The sequence below is a fragment of the Mandrillus leucophaeus genome, unplaced genomic scaffold (genome assembly GCF_000951045.1).
Source record: "Mandrillus leucophaeus isolate KB7577 unplaced genomic scaffold, Mleu.le_1.0 Scaffold90, whole genome shotgun sequence".
In the NCBI taxonomy this organism is placed as follows: Eukaryota; Metazoa; Chordata; class Mammalia; order Primates; family Cercopithecidae; genus Mandrillus; species Mandrillus leucophaeus.
Window position 1 is genome coordinate 2,393,145 of NW_012109808.1, and position 13,577 is coordinate 2,406,721.

Sequence of the window (13,577 nt, forward strand, 5' to 3'; positions counted from 1 at the left end):
GAAGAGCACATTAATTTTCTTGTTTTATAACCTATTATAAAAACAAGAGTAGTTATATCATTTTAATCTTGACTACAGTCAGTAAATTATTACTAGATGTACTCCATGAAAGCCATAACTTACATGTGATTTTCATATTAGTCTTGTTAAACTTCACTTGATTTAAAAATAAAGTCAGCTGGGTGCAGTGGCTCATACCTGCAATCCCAGCACTTTTGGAGGCCAAGGCGCTTGAGTCCCCAGGGGTTTGAGACAAGCCTAAGCAACACAGTGGTACCCCATCTCCATTTAAAAAAAAAAAGACAAAAACCCATCAGCCTTTCTGATAGAAGCTAAGTCTAATTTGGGACACTGGATGACTGGGTTTGACAATAAAGAGAGGCTTTAATTACTACATTAAGTGGCAGAGATCTTCCAGAAGTTGAATGTACTGAGTTTGCTGCTCCTAAGCCTTGACTGAACTATACGTAAGTATCTAATTTTAGTAATATTCTAAATATTAAGGTAAGTTTAAAATATAAACATTTACATACTTTAATTAAAATAAAACATCCAAATGTGAACAAAGCAGCAGCATTTTGTCAAGAAAATACTGCATTAGCAAAAAATGAACTTAACTTTCCCTCAATCCTTAAGCAGAGTTAGGTCAACAAAGGGCCTCTAAGTGACACAGGAAGGAGTATAATTAACAGCCCATTTCATAAGTCTTGGTAAAGCCTTTTATACTCTTCCTAGAAACTGAGAAAAGTGAAAGGCTCCAGTGTCAGGGAACGCATGTTTTCACAAGTCTCTCGTTTCCAATTCTTTGCTTTCGACACAACTGAAGAGGGACCTATCAAATGGTCAGGGGATTGATCATTAAAAATAATTTCTAATGACAAGTGACTCTGATTTTTGGCATCTAACTCTTAAGGCAGTTTGAAGAATTAAGTGACCACGCTATAGTGAAACTCTTCCCATTTTTCATGTACATCTTTATATGAATGACATTCTAGTGATACATTTTAAAAAACGAAAAACAATTAATGCTAAATCTCAATTTCTAACAAATACTCTATCTCATTAAAAGATGCATTTTCAATTAACAATACAAAAAGCAAAGTTTTATCAAAATGTATTTTGTAGATTTGACCAACAATGTATTAACTGACCAACTGTGACTAGTAATATCTCATGAATTTTTCTTAACACTTAGATCACAGGTAAAAAAATTCAAAATGAATTTATACACTTGTTTGTTTCAGATAAGTATGATAGAGTAATCAATAAAAGACCTAAGCATTAAAAACAATATATTAGTATTACATTCTACAGAAGTCGTGGTAGAAAACATAAATTTAGGGAAACAGGAAAAGACATAACTTTCAATTAAAAAACTTGCTTGTATATTTCTAAAACATTAATAATGGTGGGTGAGTATTCAATTATTATTATTTAGAGTCTACTGGATATTTTAAGGGTAACTAACTTTATTTAAAAATGTTAATGATTAAAATAGCTAGAATTTAGACCCTTTGAAACTTAAGAAAAAACTGAAATGCCAACTTAAAAATGTACAAGGGGGTCTGTACTTTTTCCAATTTCTTTTGAGGGCACACAGGCAAAACCTTAAGTCATGAGTCCAGAGAATGTCAGACTTCATTAGGAAAGTATAAGAATCAGAAATAAATTTATCATAATGCATTTAATTCATTTCAAAATAATTTGAAAAGAACAGAATTTGGCTGAAGACGGACAGATAGTTTCTCAAACAAGTAGTTATCAGCAGAGGCAGCACTGCACTTCCATTTTCATCAGTCTGTCTTCAGCTTAATCCCTAAATAAAATGGCATCGATAGTAGTATCTGTGGGTGCTGGAAGATGAGAGATGGAAGCACAGTCTTCTGAAATATTACAAATCAGGCCCACAATTTAGTGGCCTGAAATCCAACTGAATGTCAAGGAAAGTCTATTTTCTATTCAAATGCAAGTGTTTCCCCTAATCACAATTATATGATTCAAACATGTTTGGAAGCCACACTCACCTGTTTAATGCCCAGTCCTTTCTCATGCATGTATCCCAGATTAAACATAGCTTGTGCACTGTGTTGCTGCTCAGAAGCCAGACGGTAATGAATAAATGCAGTTTCATAATCGACATCGGTGCCAAATCCATAGAAATGATAGTCTCCGAGCTTAATTCTAGCCACAGTATAGCCTTAAACAAAAGTTAAATGCAGAACTGCCAATAAATAAAGTATGTTTAAAACAGACCAAACTTTTTTCTCCTCCTGTTAACATGCCTACATAAAACAAATAATTTTAATTCGTAGTACACAAACTTTGTAACAAATCCTTTCAGCCAAGTTATAAAGTCCAGTAAAAATTTAAACTAGAAGTGTAGCTCTTCTGCAGAAGGCTTTGGAATAGAGAGAGGTAAAACCAAGTTGGTGTGTGTGTTGGGGGACAGGTTTAATATCCCCAATTCAAAAATCTGAAATGCTCCAAAACCTGAAACTTCACATTCAAAGGTCATGCTCAAAAGGTAACGCTCACTGGAGCATTTCAGATTTCAGATTAAGGATGCTCAAACAATATATATGCGCAAATATTCCCAACACACACACACAAATACAAAAACATCCGAAATCTGAAACACTCTGGTCCTAAGCATTTCAGATAAGGGATACTCAACCTGTACTCCCTTCTTTCACAAACACTCCTATGTAAATGATCAGGCTCTACTTTATCATGTCACTTACATTTTAAAATAGTCCAGACTGACCATTTAGGCTTGGAGAAGGAACAAGCAGAGAATGTTGAGAGGAACATGTTCAAAAGAAATATTCAAAAGAAAAAGAGTTTGAAAAAGTCTCTTAGGTTTCAGACTAATATTCTATCATATATTCTATTTAATTCCCGTTTCACACAGTATACTGGCCTCAAACTACAAACCAAAGAGTGAATCATAGCTTGACGGAAATGTGTTGTACAAAGACTTTACAACCCAATTTAGAAACTCTGGCTCTGAGAAACTTCTATGTTAAGAATAAATAAGAATAATATGCAAACAAATGAAGTCACAGTATCTCTGCTTAATTATTTTATTTTTTTTGAGATGGAGTCTCGTTCTGTCACCCAGGCTGGAGTGCAGTGGTGCGATCTTGGCTCACTATAACCTCTGTCTCCCAGGTTCAAGTGATTCTCCTGCCTCAGCCTCCTGAGTAGCTGGGATTAGAGACGCCTGCCACCATGCCCGGCTAATTCTTTTGTTTTTTTAATAGAGTTAGGGTTTCACTATGCTGGCCAGGCTGGTTTCAAACTCCTGACCTCAAGTGATCCTCCTGCCTTGGCCTCCCAAAGTGCCAGGCTTACAGGCGTGAGCCATCGTGCCCAGCTTCTGCTTAATTTAAAGGAGATGAATGGCATGGTTTAATATTCTCATGGGAGATAAACAACACAGGGAGGTCCCTGGGTGAAACTCTTATCTTAGAATTAATCACTCACCTTGAGAGGCAGCCCTGTTCCAATGTAGCAAAGCTCTGGGATAAGTTTCATTCTCACCTACAATGGTTGCTTCTCCTACAGGAAAAGAAACGAAATACAAATCAGGCATTTAAGAAAAGGCACTAGACTTAATTTTCATTTGCAAAGTAGGGAGGACAGGTGAAGCATAAGTTAAAGAAGAATTAGGATATAAGAATTAAAACAAATGCTGAAATTAGACAATTACTGAACTAAAATAGTGAGTTCAAAGCAATCACCGGATGCAAAAGCGCACTACTTTGTGAAACATGTTTTATCTATAGAACCAATTATGAGACTATTGAGCCACTTTTCTACACAGTGTTGGGAAAATGGCGTTTTTGTATCCACTGTATTTTGAAAAATATATTTAATCACAGGGCTTAATTTTAAAATGAATGTCAAATCCATTCTACAGTCAACTCTGGTTATAAAACTAACTTTGATGGCTAAAGTAAAATATTAATAACTTAAGCATGTGTGTTCAGTTCCAGTTATAATAATAAAGAATGTTTCCTAGTAGCTTTTCTGTTTGAACAGATTAAACAGCTCACTGGTGTGAACTTGTGCATTCTAAACCTAAGGTAGGAGTAAAATGAACCTTACTCTGATCAAGAATGAAGGCTGCATTGCTTTGTGCCACTTCATAGCCCTGTTCAGCCAGGAGGAGGTACTGGATCACTGCAGCATTGTAATCACCATCTTTATAGCTGTTATAGGCAGTCATAAGCCTTTCAGACCAACGGCCTCGTTCACATACATTCTTAAACAACTGTGTGAGGTGGGGGAAAAAAAAATCAGTAAAAGAAAACAAGAACGATATACCAGAAAATCACTTATGCACTTTGGCTACAGATAACTATTAAGCTTGCTCTTTCAATTTCTGGCAGCTTTCTTGAATAGACATAAAAGTTTGAGATACTTATTTAAAGTTTTCACTTACTCTTTAGAAGTCAATGGGTTTATAAAAAAATAACAGTACACAATTATTGTACTACAAAAATTACCATTTACTCTGCCCAGGTACTGTTCTAATGGTTTATGTGTATTATGATTCTTAATCCTCCCATGAGGTTCATGAGGGGCCACCCTATGACATAAGTCCTGTCAACAGCCCCATTTGACAAGTGAGTGAACTAAAGTACAGAGATTTAGAAACTTTGCCAAGCATTTATCAATGTCACTTTAAAGTGCCAGGTCTAAGAAAGAGCTAAGAGGAAAATTTCCAATTAGGAGATATTAGCATTCCTTTTTGGAACATTCATTCAACTTTTTTCTTTCTTTCTTTCTTTCTTTCTTTCTTTTTTTTTTTTAAGTGATAGGCTCTTTCTATGTTGTCCAGGTTGGTCTCGAACTCCTGGGCTCAAGTCATCATCCACCTCAACCTCCTAAGTAGCCGGGACTACAGGCACGTGCCACTGTGCCCAGCTCACATTTTTTTTTGATGCTGATTGTTATCAGATACTGTCTTAGGTGCGAGAGATACTGCAGACACCAATGTCTCCCCCTTATACAGTTGATTCTAATAGGGAGAGACTGTAATAAGTAAGTATAATAATTACACACCGACCCCTCAGTCTTCCCTCAGTATATCAAAGCTAGGTAGGCTGAGTCTAGAACTATGTAAGAAAACATACCAAGAAAACCAGAATTAAAAGCACAGACTTTCCTGCTGGGCAAATCAACTCCCTACACACAAGCTGGTAGAAAAGACCTTACCTCCACTGCAGTGTGACATGATCGCATCACACCGGTGCCACTGGCATGCATCTGAGCTAGGTTGTAGAAGGCCAAGATATGGCCTCCCTGAGAAGCTAAATTAAAATACTTCAAGGCCTGTTTATAATCTCTCTTGACTCCAATGCCGTCTGTAAGAAAAAAAAAAATTACACGAGATAATAGACTTAAGATTTAGTTAAGCATCAGAGGAGGCTTATATATGAGGAATAAAACTCTAATGAAAGAATTCTTACAAGTAAATATGTGAATCTAATACAAATTAGCATATTGATACAGATTAATATAATTTACAATGAAAAACACAAGATGTATAAATCATTGAACTGGCAGAACATTTAACCAGCCAGAATTTGGTAACACCCATTTCCATATCATAACGCCATCCAGAGGAAAACAGCTTAATTTAGAACTTGGTGTATCCACCATTAATTCCAATGTTACTTACTATAGTACATGGAACCAAGCTGTAGTTGCCCATCCACCCAGCCTTGTTCAGCAGCTTTCTGGAAATACTTCAGGGCTAGATCATAATTCTGTAGAAAAAGATGTCATATGATGAGAACGCTCAAAAGGCTGACATACTCAAAAGTTAAGAGACTTATTAAAAAAATGAACAAAGCATATAAAAAAATTCCCGAAGAGCCATTAAAAAGATCACTTTCTAATTCTTATAATAGATAATAATATACATTAAGTCACAAGGGGATTAATATTTAAGGCGGTGAAGAAAAGCAAATAAGAGTTTTTGTGAAACAATTTGTATGCTGCTCTCAGAAAGCATAAACACTAGTAGAACATCAGACCAGGAACTAAGAAACAGTCAATCTTCTCTGCTAACCAATTAATCCTTTTTAAACCTCAATTTTCCTAAAATTAAAGAAGGGAAATTCTCTCCTTATTCTTTTATTCCCTGTGTACCTTACCAAACACTACATTATTACTATACTTCAAAGGTCATATGTATCCAAGGAGAAAAGTTAAAATAAAGGTTACTACTGAATTTTAGTGTCCTAGAATGACTACGAGGCCTCAAAATGAGAACACATTACTGTCTTTTGTGTTAGAGAATACCTATAGATATTAAAAACCTAGCTCTTAGTTTCAGCCTCAAATCAAAAGGACATATTACTTGGAAAGATCATATAGAGAAGGCAACAGCAATATGAATCCAGGGACATCCAATACGAGGAGGCTGCACCAAAGGATGAGATGCAATGGCCAAGGAAACCCAGACACAGACAGAACACCAGGGAAGGGAGAGGTCAAGTGAGGTAGAACCAAAAAATGTCAATTGGACTGACATTTAGGAGGTTACTGGTGATCTGTACAGACAGTATAGTTCCATGAAGCAGAAGTTCGATTGCTAAGAACTCAAGAGTGAATGGCAGCAGCTTAGTTTGACTCTGAGTGAAGGGCTGGGAGAAGGGAGGTGGTAGCTAGAAGGGGCAAAGGGCAGAACAGAAAGCTTTCCTCCTTCTAAATGGAAGGCAGTTATGCATTTTGTCAGGCTTGAGTAAAAAAGTAGGCAAGGAGATAAAGTCCTGAGAAATGGTTAGAGCAGGTCAGGTAGAGAGCAGAGATGGAAGAACAAGAAACAGCTCCACACCTTTGGGAGAAAGTGCCAGACACAGAGCTGTTCTAAAAGAGCTGAGAGGGTGTCTGTCGGGTGTGGGGTGGTAGTGAGACAAACTCAGACAACAGGAAGAGGTTCAGCTTTGCTTACAATGGAACAGCCCCACCTGGGCTGACTGGAAGCTAATTAAGGAACACGTCCCTACCTCTCCAGCCGACTGATTATTAAAGTCAGAATGTCAGACTGAACACTTACAACTTGAACTCCTCTCCCGTAGAGGTAGGCCATTCCGAGCCCACTCTGTCCAACTGGGTTGCCCTGCAAACCAGAGAAATCAGACAAAAGAGTGAAAAGAATTCATTCAAAAATAGGCAAGAATAAATAACTGCAAAATAAATCATTTATAAGCACATTCAAAAACATGTCTTAAGGTACTTTTCAGTTCAAAACAAAATTTCTTCTCATCAGACTAAACATAATATTGACTTTTAGACATTTGGGGGCTTTGAGTAATTTGCTGAAAAAGAGTAAAGAGTAAATTCATTTAGAATTCAATTTTGGTGACTTACTTTATGAACATCTGTACCATGAATTTATGACATAAAGCATGACTAATGTATTTCATCAAAATGAAAAGCAGGTCACATTTTTGCAGTTTTTCATTGGTAACATCCCACCCCAATAAAGAGGGAAGGTATCAAGGAACATCTTGTAATAAGAGCATAATCATGTAATAATAGCAATGCTGCAATCAGGTGACAAAAATATATACTTAGGATTATTGGAGTGTCATAGAGCAAAGAGAATCACTGTTTTGGGACTAGAAAAAAAAAGAATCTAGAATTTGCCTAAACTTAGAGGGACAGAAGACATCTTTAAAAAGACTGTCACAGCATTCCTTCGGAAAACATTCAAGTGATATCTGGAACTACAGTAACATGTATAATAGTTGACAGAGAGGTAAGTGTACATACTGAAGACATACAAAATTGTAGGTATTCATATGCAGTTTTCTGAGCCAAAGAAAGCCTAAATTATGTACTATGATTATCAAAAGTACCCTATTATGTAAGCTTTTCAATTTCATGTTGCAATATAAATAGGGTAGATTATATAACTTCAAGTTCCATTACTAAAAATCAGTATTTCCCTGATTAGGAAACTTCTCAGTGAAACTTAACAATTAAAAATCAACAGTATGGTCCCTAAGAAAATTGCTTTTTATCAGGGGGGCTTTGTCTAATTAATACATTCACATGAATCATACTTAATAAGCAGTTTCAATAATGTATAGCATGAATTGGCTATGATTAACCTTTTAATATAACAAATTTATTTTTTTAAATATTAGCAATAAGGTACACATTTCAGTACACTGAGACAAAGTCTTACCATGTCAGCAGCTTTCTTAAAGTAGTGGAGAGCTGTCTCATTACTCTGAGGTACAATGTCACTTCCTTCCGAATACATCTGGAAAACAGATCCCAATTTCAGTAAGAGCGGTAACCCTTTCTCGAATTACATTTTTCTCCTTTCTCATCTCCTTTTGGGTTTTGTTAGATCTCATTAAATCTTTCCAAAAAATTTAGAATTCCCCACAGGATATTTTAGAATTAAAATCAAAGGCTGGGTACAGTGGCTCATGCCTGTAATCCCAGCACTTTGGGAGGCCAAGGTGGGCAGATCACCTGAGGTCAGGAGTTCGAGACCAGCCTGGCATATGGCAAAACCCCGTCTCTACTAAAAATACAAACATTAGCCAGGCGTGGTGGCATGCGCCTGTAATCCCAGCTACTCGGGAAGCTGAGGCAGCAGAATCACTTGAGGCCTGGAGGCTGCGGCTGCAGGGAACTGAGAGCTTGCCACTGCCCTCCAGACTGGGCCACAAAACATGACCTCATCTCAAAAAAAAAAAGAATTAAAAGTAAACCCTTAAAAGCAAACATTTTAATAATTATATATTTTGATGCCACCTCAAATTTATGCCTTATTTGTAAACATGAATACATAAAATCAGCTCATATACTAGTCTCAGAAGAAATCTTTAACCCCAGCATAAATCATTTTTCTCACTCTATTCCAGGGCAGTCAAATGGTTAGTAAGTTGCTTAGGATCAGATCAGTGATTCAACAAGGAAAGGGGGAGCTGCTTGCAGCATTCATTCTTCTTTCTCCTCTACCACTACTTTCCCCAGGATAAGATCACAAGTGGGTCTTAAGTTCAGGAAACGAAGTAACTAAAAGGTTTATCTGAAAAGGGTTTAAACACTAAACGATTAGAGTATCAGGTATGGAGAATGATAAAGGGCCGAGAGAAAGAAAAACAGAATGGTCAAGACCGCCTTTATTCACATACATGTTAAAGAAACAATACATTTAAAAGATAGTTTTTAAAGAAAGTGACAGTAATTGAGAGCAAGAACCAAAAGAGGAATGAAAGGTTCTTAAATGCTTAACAAAAACAGATGGGAAATACCAAGTTCCATGCTACGGAACAGCTGGAATATTTAAATGTAGTTACCACACCCCAATTACTAGTATGATCATGAGGCAAATCATGATGAAATTTCCCTGTTGTAAAAACCTTTGTGATATATTCCATCTAAACTTCCTTACTTCAGGATTTACTTAGAAGTGAAAATACCCATTGATTTCTAGTATGTTTCAAAATAATGAAAAAGTTTTGAGATTCTTCCATGACATATGTAATTTATTTATAAAGTTTCTACACTTAAATGTTCTGTTCCCTTGATTGAGAACATAGCTACAATGAGAAGAGGTGGGTCATGGCTACCACATTTAAGACAATTAAAAGCTCTGCAGATAAATTTCAACAAACTCTAATTGCCTCTATTCAGTATGGAAGGAAACAGGCAACTGTGAGAGTCTTAGCAAAAAACTGCACAGCATCAAGAATACGTTCCTCATTATTGCATACAATACACAAAAAGTAGGCGCTCAGTGAGAGTTAATTTCAATGGAGAATTAACATACTGATGAGAAAATAGTATGTTTTTTTTGTTGTTGTTGAGATGGAGTCTCGCTCTGTCACCCAGGCTGGAGTGCAGTGGTGCGGTCTCGGCTCACTACAAGCTCCACCTCCTGGGTTCACACCATTCTCCTGCCTCAGCCTCCCGAGTAGCTGGGACTACAGGCACCCGCCACCATGCCCGGCTAATTTTTTGTATTTTGAGTAGAGACACGGTTTCACCGTGTTAGCCAGGATGGTCTCGATCTCCTGACCTCATGATCCACCCACCTCGGCCTCTCAAAGTGCTGAGATTACAGGCTTGAGCCACCGCACCCAGCCGCAAACACTATGTTATATTTAAGTTGCCTAAGAAAATGCCTCTGAACAGCACTTTAAGATATAATAGTCGTGCACTAGAAATTTTATTTCCAATTTATTTTTGGTAAATTGTAGATCCTGAACACAATACATGCTAATTATGCAAACACCTCTTGCTATTACATAAAACATTCACAGGATGTACAGTACCTTTCCCAAAAAGGCCATGGCATGTGAATTGCCAGCATTTGCTGCTAAATTGAAGTAATCAAATGCTCTCTGTGAGAAAAGAATTAAAATAATTAGTTTTTAATAGAATCTGCTTTTGACTTTCAGCCAAAATAATTATTTCAGGAACATTTTAAAAATCTTGTTATATATTACAGTGCTTTAAAAACAAGAATACCCAGTCACGAATACTTTGAAAGAGAAATCGGAACATCTAGAAGTTTTATTTTACCAAATAACTGTACCATTTATCATTAAGTCACTGCATAATTACAGATACAAAGAAATTTCTTATGTCGCCTAAATTTAAGGTCCAAGAAGGCTCCTGTTATTTTTAGGCAAAATGAACATCAGCCTGCTTAAAAGACATTTAAGAGCAGCTTGACTTTTTTGGTCTATTTCGCTAATGATAACCTGGGAGAAAGGAAAAACTAAGAAGTCTTTCCAAGACATGGAGCATATTTTCATTGTTCCCTAAAGGAATTACAATTTCCTCTTGTACTGTTTAGACAAAAATTCTTGACCCTACTTAAAAATCACTTAAGTAAACACACTAGCGTCACAGAAATTCATTATCACCACTCTCAACTGTATTGCCGCCCATTTTTTTTAAGGACCTTGTACCACTGGTTATTCCTCTTCTTTTCCTTGCTGACTTAACTTCTCCCTCTTTTGGAACCAGTTCCCCCTCAACCACATTCTATAATCTCATTATCAAAAACTAAAACTCAGCAGGGTGTGGTGGCTCTCACCTGTAATCCCTGCACTTTGGGAGGCCAAGACGGGCGAATCACTTGAGGTCAGGAGTTCGAGACCAGCCTGGCCAACATGGTGAAACCCCGTCTCTACTAAAAATACAAAAATTAGCCTGACATGGTGGCATGCACCTGTATTCCCAGCTACTTGGGAGGTTGAGGTGGGACAATCAGTTGAAGCCAGGAGGTGGAGGTTGCAGCGAGCCAAGACTGTGCCACTGCACTCCAGCGTGGGTGACAAAGCAAGATCCCGTCTTAAAAATAAATAAATAAATAAAATAAAAAAACTCAAACCAAAACATACAAGATATGTAGCTCCTTTAGACCCCCAATTTCTCTCCAATGATGACTGTTCTGTTAGCTACTTCCCTTCACAGCCAAGCTTCTCGAATAAATGGTGACATGCACTTCAATTCACTCTGTCATCTAGTCTTAATTGGCTTCCATACGCTACATCAAAAAGACAGCTCGTCAAGGCCACGGATGACCTTCATATTGCCAATCTAAATTTCAGCTCACCTCACTCCACCTTTCTCTGCAACATTTGGCAGAGTCCATCACGGCTTCCTTCTCGACAGACTCTCAGCTTGGCTTACAAGATGTCACACTCTCCTGGTTTCCATCCTAACTCTACGGGTACCACCTAAGTCTCCTTTGCTGGTTATTTTTCTATCAGTTGACTTCTGAACATTAAAGTTCTTCGGGGCTTAGTTTTGGACTCCATTCTCACTTTGCATTCTCTAAGCCAACTCATCTACTCCCATAGCTTCACACACCATCAAGATGATGGCAACTCCTAAATTTATATTTTCAGCTTCAATCCAGTCTATTCAACTACCTCTGAACACCCTATCCAATGCCTGAACATACCCCTAAAATCTTCTCTCCTTGACCTCAACTTGTTTCTCCTCCAGCAGCTCAATTTAAGCAAATGGCAATACCACCTTATTGGTTGCTTAAGGTATCAGCCCCCCTTCACTCATACTCTATCCATCACTAAGTCCTGTTACATTTACCACCAAATACGTCTTGAATCCATTACTATCTTCCATTACCGTAGTTCTAGTCCAAGCCACATTCTCTCTCACCTGAACTTCTGGAATATTCCCCTCCCTGATCTGCCTGATTTTATTCTTGGGGTCTTCTAATTCATTTTCTATACTGTCTGAACATGCTGATCTTCGTAGCTCCCTGAAGTGCTGCAGGGATATGCTGATGTGATCAGGCATTGCTTATCTTAGTTCTGTTTCATGTACTATGGGCAGACTAGCCATATTCCTTCCTGTCTCTGGGTCTATGCACATACTGTTCTTTTTGGCCTGGAAGGACCTTATCTCCAGTGTCAACTAAAATGTTCTCTACTTCTCTTTATGGGAGTCTTCCCTGCCAAGTGGTACTTCCTATCCATTAACCAATTATTGTATCTTTTGAATTTCCTTTGTAAGAATAACCACAATTTATATTTGGTGTGATCATTTAAAAAATATCTAATGCTCCTATTAAAGCTCCAAAAGGGGAAAGACCAAAACTATTTTGTCCAATATTGCATCCTGAATGCCTAGCAGTGAATGGCACATAGTAGGCACCAGTATTTGTACTTTTCAGCTTTCTTAGGGGTTGGTTACATCTTGAAAGCTCATTTGTGATGGGTGTTTAAATGACACAAGTTTGATACTGGCATTGACTCAGCAAGAAATACATTGAGAACATCATTTCCTGTTATAACTGAGATGCAAAGCCCTAGGAACAGGGTAGTTACCTGATGATTCTGTTCTACTCCACGTCCTCCGTGCAGATGCAGTTGTCCCAGACCAACCTGAAAATGATCACAAACAAGGCAAAAGTAAGTGGTAGCATCTGGCACACAATTAAAATCAAACCAACAAGAAATGATTTGGTCGTAAAATGGTTTCTGTTCAGGACTCAAAAAACTAAAAGATTTAGTCTTAACTCCTGAAAATGCTATTATACTTTAACCTAAAAATTTTGAAAAGTAAAAACGTATACTTGTAATTGCAAAGCACCATTTTCGGCCAGGTGCTGTGGGTCACACCTGTAACCTCGACACCTTGGGAGCTCAAGGGTGAATCACTTGAGCCCAGGAGTTCAAGAACAACCTGGGCATCATCGCAAAATCCTGTCTCTACAAAAAAATAGAAAAATTAGCCGGGCGTGGTAGCATACGCCTGTAGTCCCCGCTACTTGAAAGCCTGAGGTGGGAGGATCACCTGAGCCTGGAGAGGTCGAGGCTGCAGTGAGCTGTGTTGTGCCACTGCACTCCAGCCTGGGTGACAGAGAGAGACGCTTTCTCAAATAAAAAACAGGCTAGGCACAATGGCTCATGCCTGTAATCACAGCACTTTGGGAGGCCAAGGTGGGTGGACTCTCTAAGGTCAGGAGTTCAAGGCCAGCCTGACTACCATGGTGAAACCCCGTCTTTACTAAAAATGCAAAAATTAGCTGGGCGTGGTGGTGGACGTCTGTAATC

At 37.9% G+C, this 13,577-nt stretch overlaps 1 protein-coding gene across 1 annotated transcript in view; it reads right to left on the reverse strand.

The window, feature by feature from the left end:
• The window catches only part of SEL1L (sel-1 suppressor of lin-12-like (C. elegans)), a 71,001-nt gene that overhangs the window by 5,281 nt on the left and 52,143 nt on the right, over positions 1-13,577 (reverse strand). The window contains exons 11-19 of the mRNA XM_011969706.1: positions 12,849-12,905; positions 10,317-10,385; positions 8,210-8,287; positions 7,073-7,135; positions 5,690-5,777; positions 5,224-5,372; positions 4,111-4,276; positions 3,487-3,561; positions 2,025-2,197 (exon numbers count right to left, since the gene is read on the reverse strand). Of these exons, the coding sequence (XP_011825096.1) occupies positions 2,025-2,197; positions 3,487-3,561; positions 4,111-4,276; positions 5,224-5,372; positions 5,690-5,777; positions 7,073-7,135; positions 8,210-8,287; positions 10,317-10,385; positions 12,849-12,905 (918 nt within the window). The remainder of the gene's footprint in view (positions 1-2,024; positions 2,198-3,486; positions 3,562-4,110; positions 4,277-5,223; positions 5,373-5,689; positions 5,778-7,072; positions 7,136-8,209; positions 8,288-10,316; positions 10,386-12,848; positions 12,906-13,577) is intronic.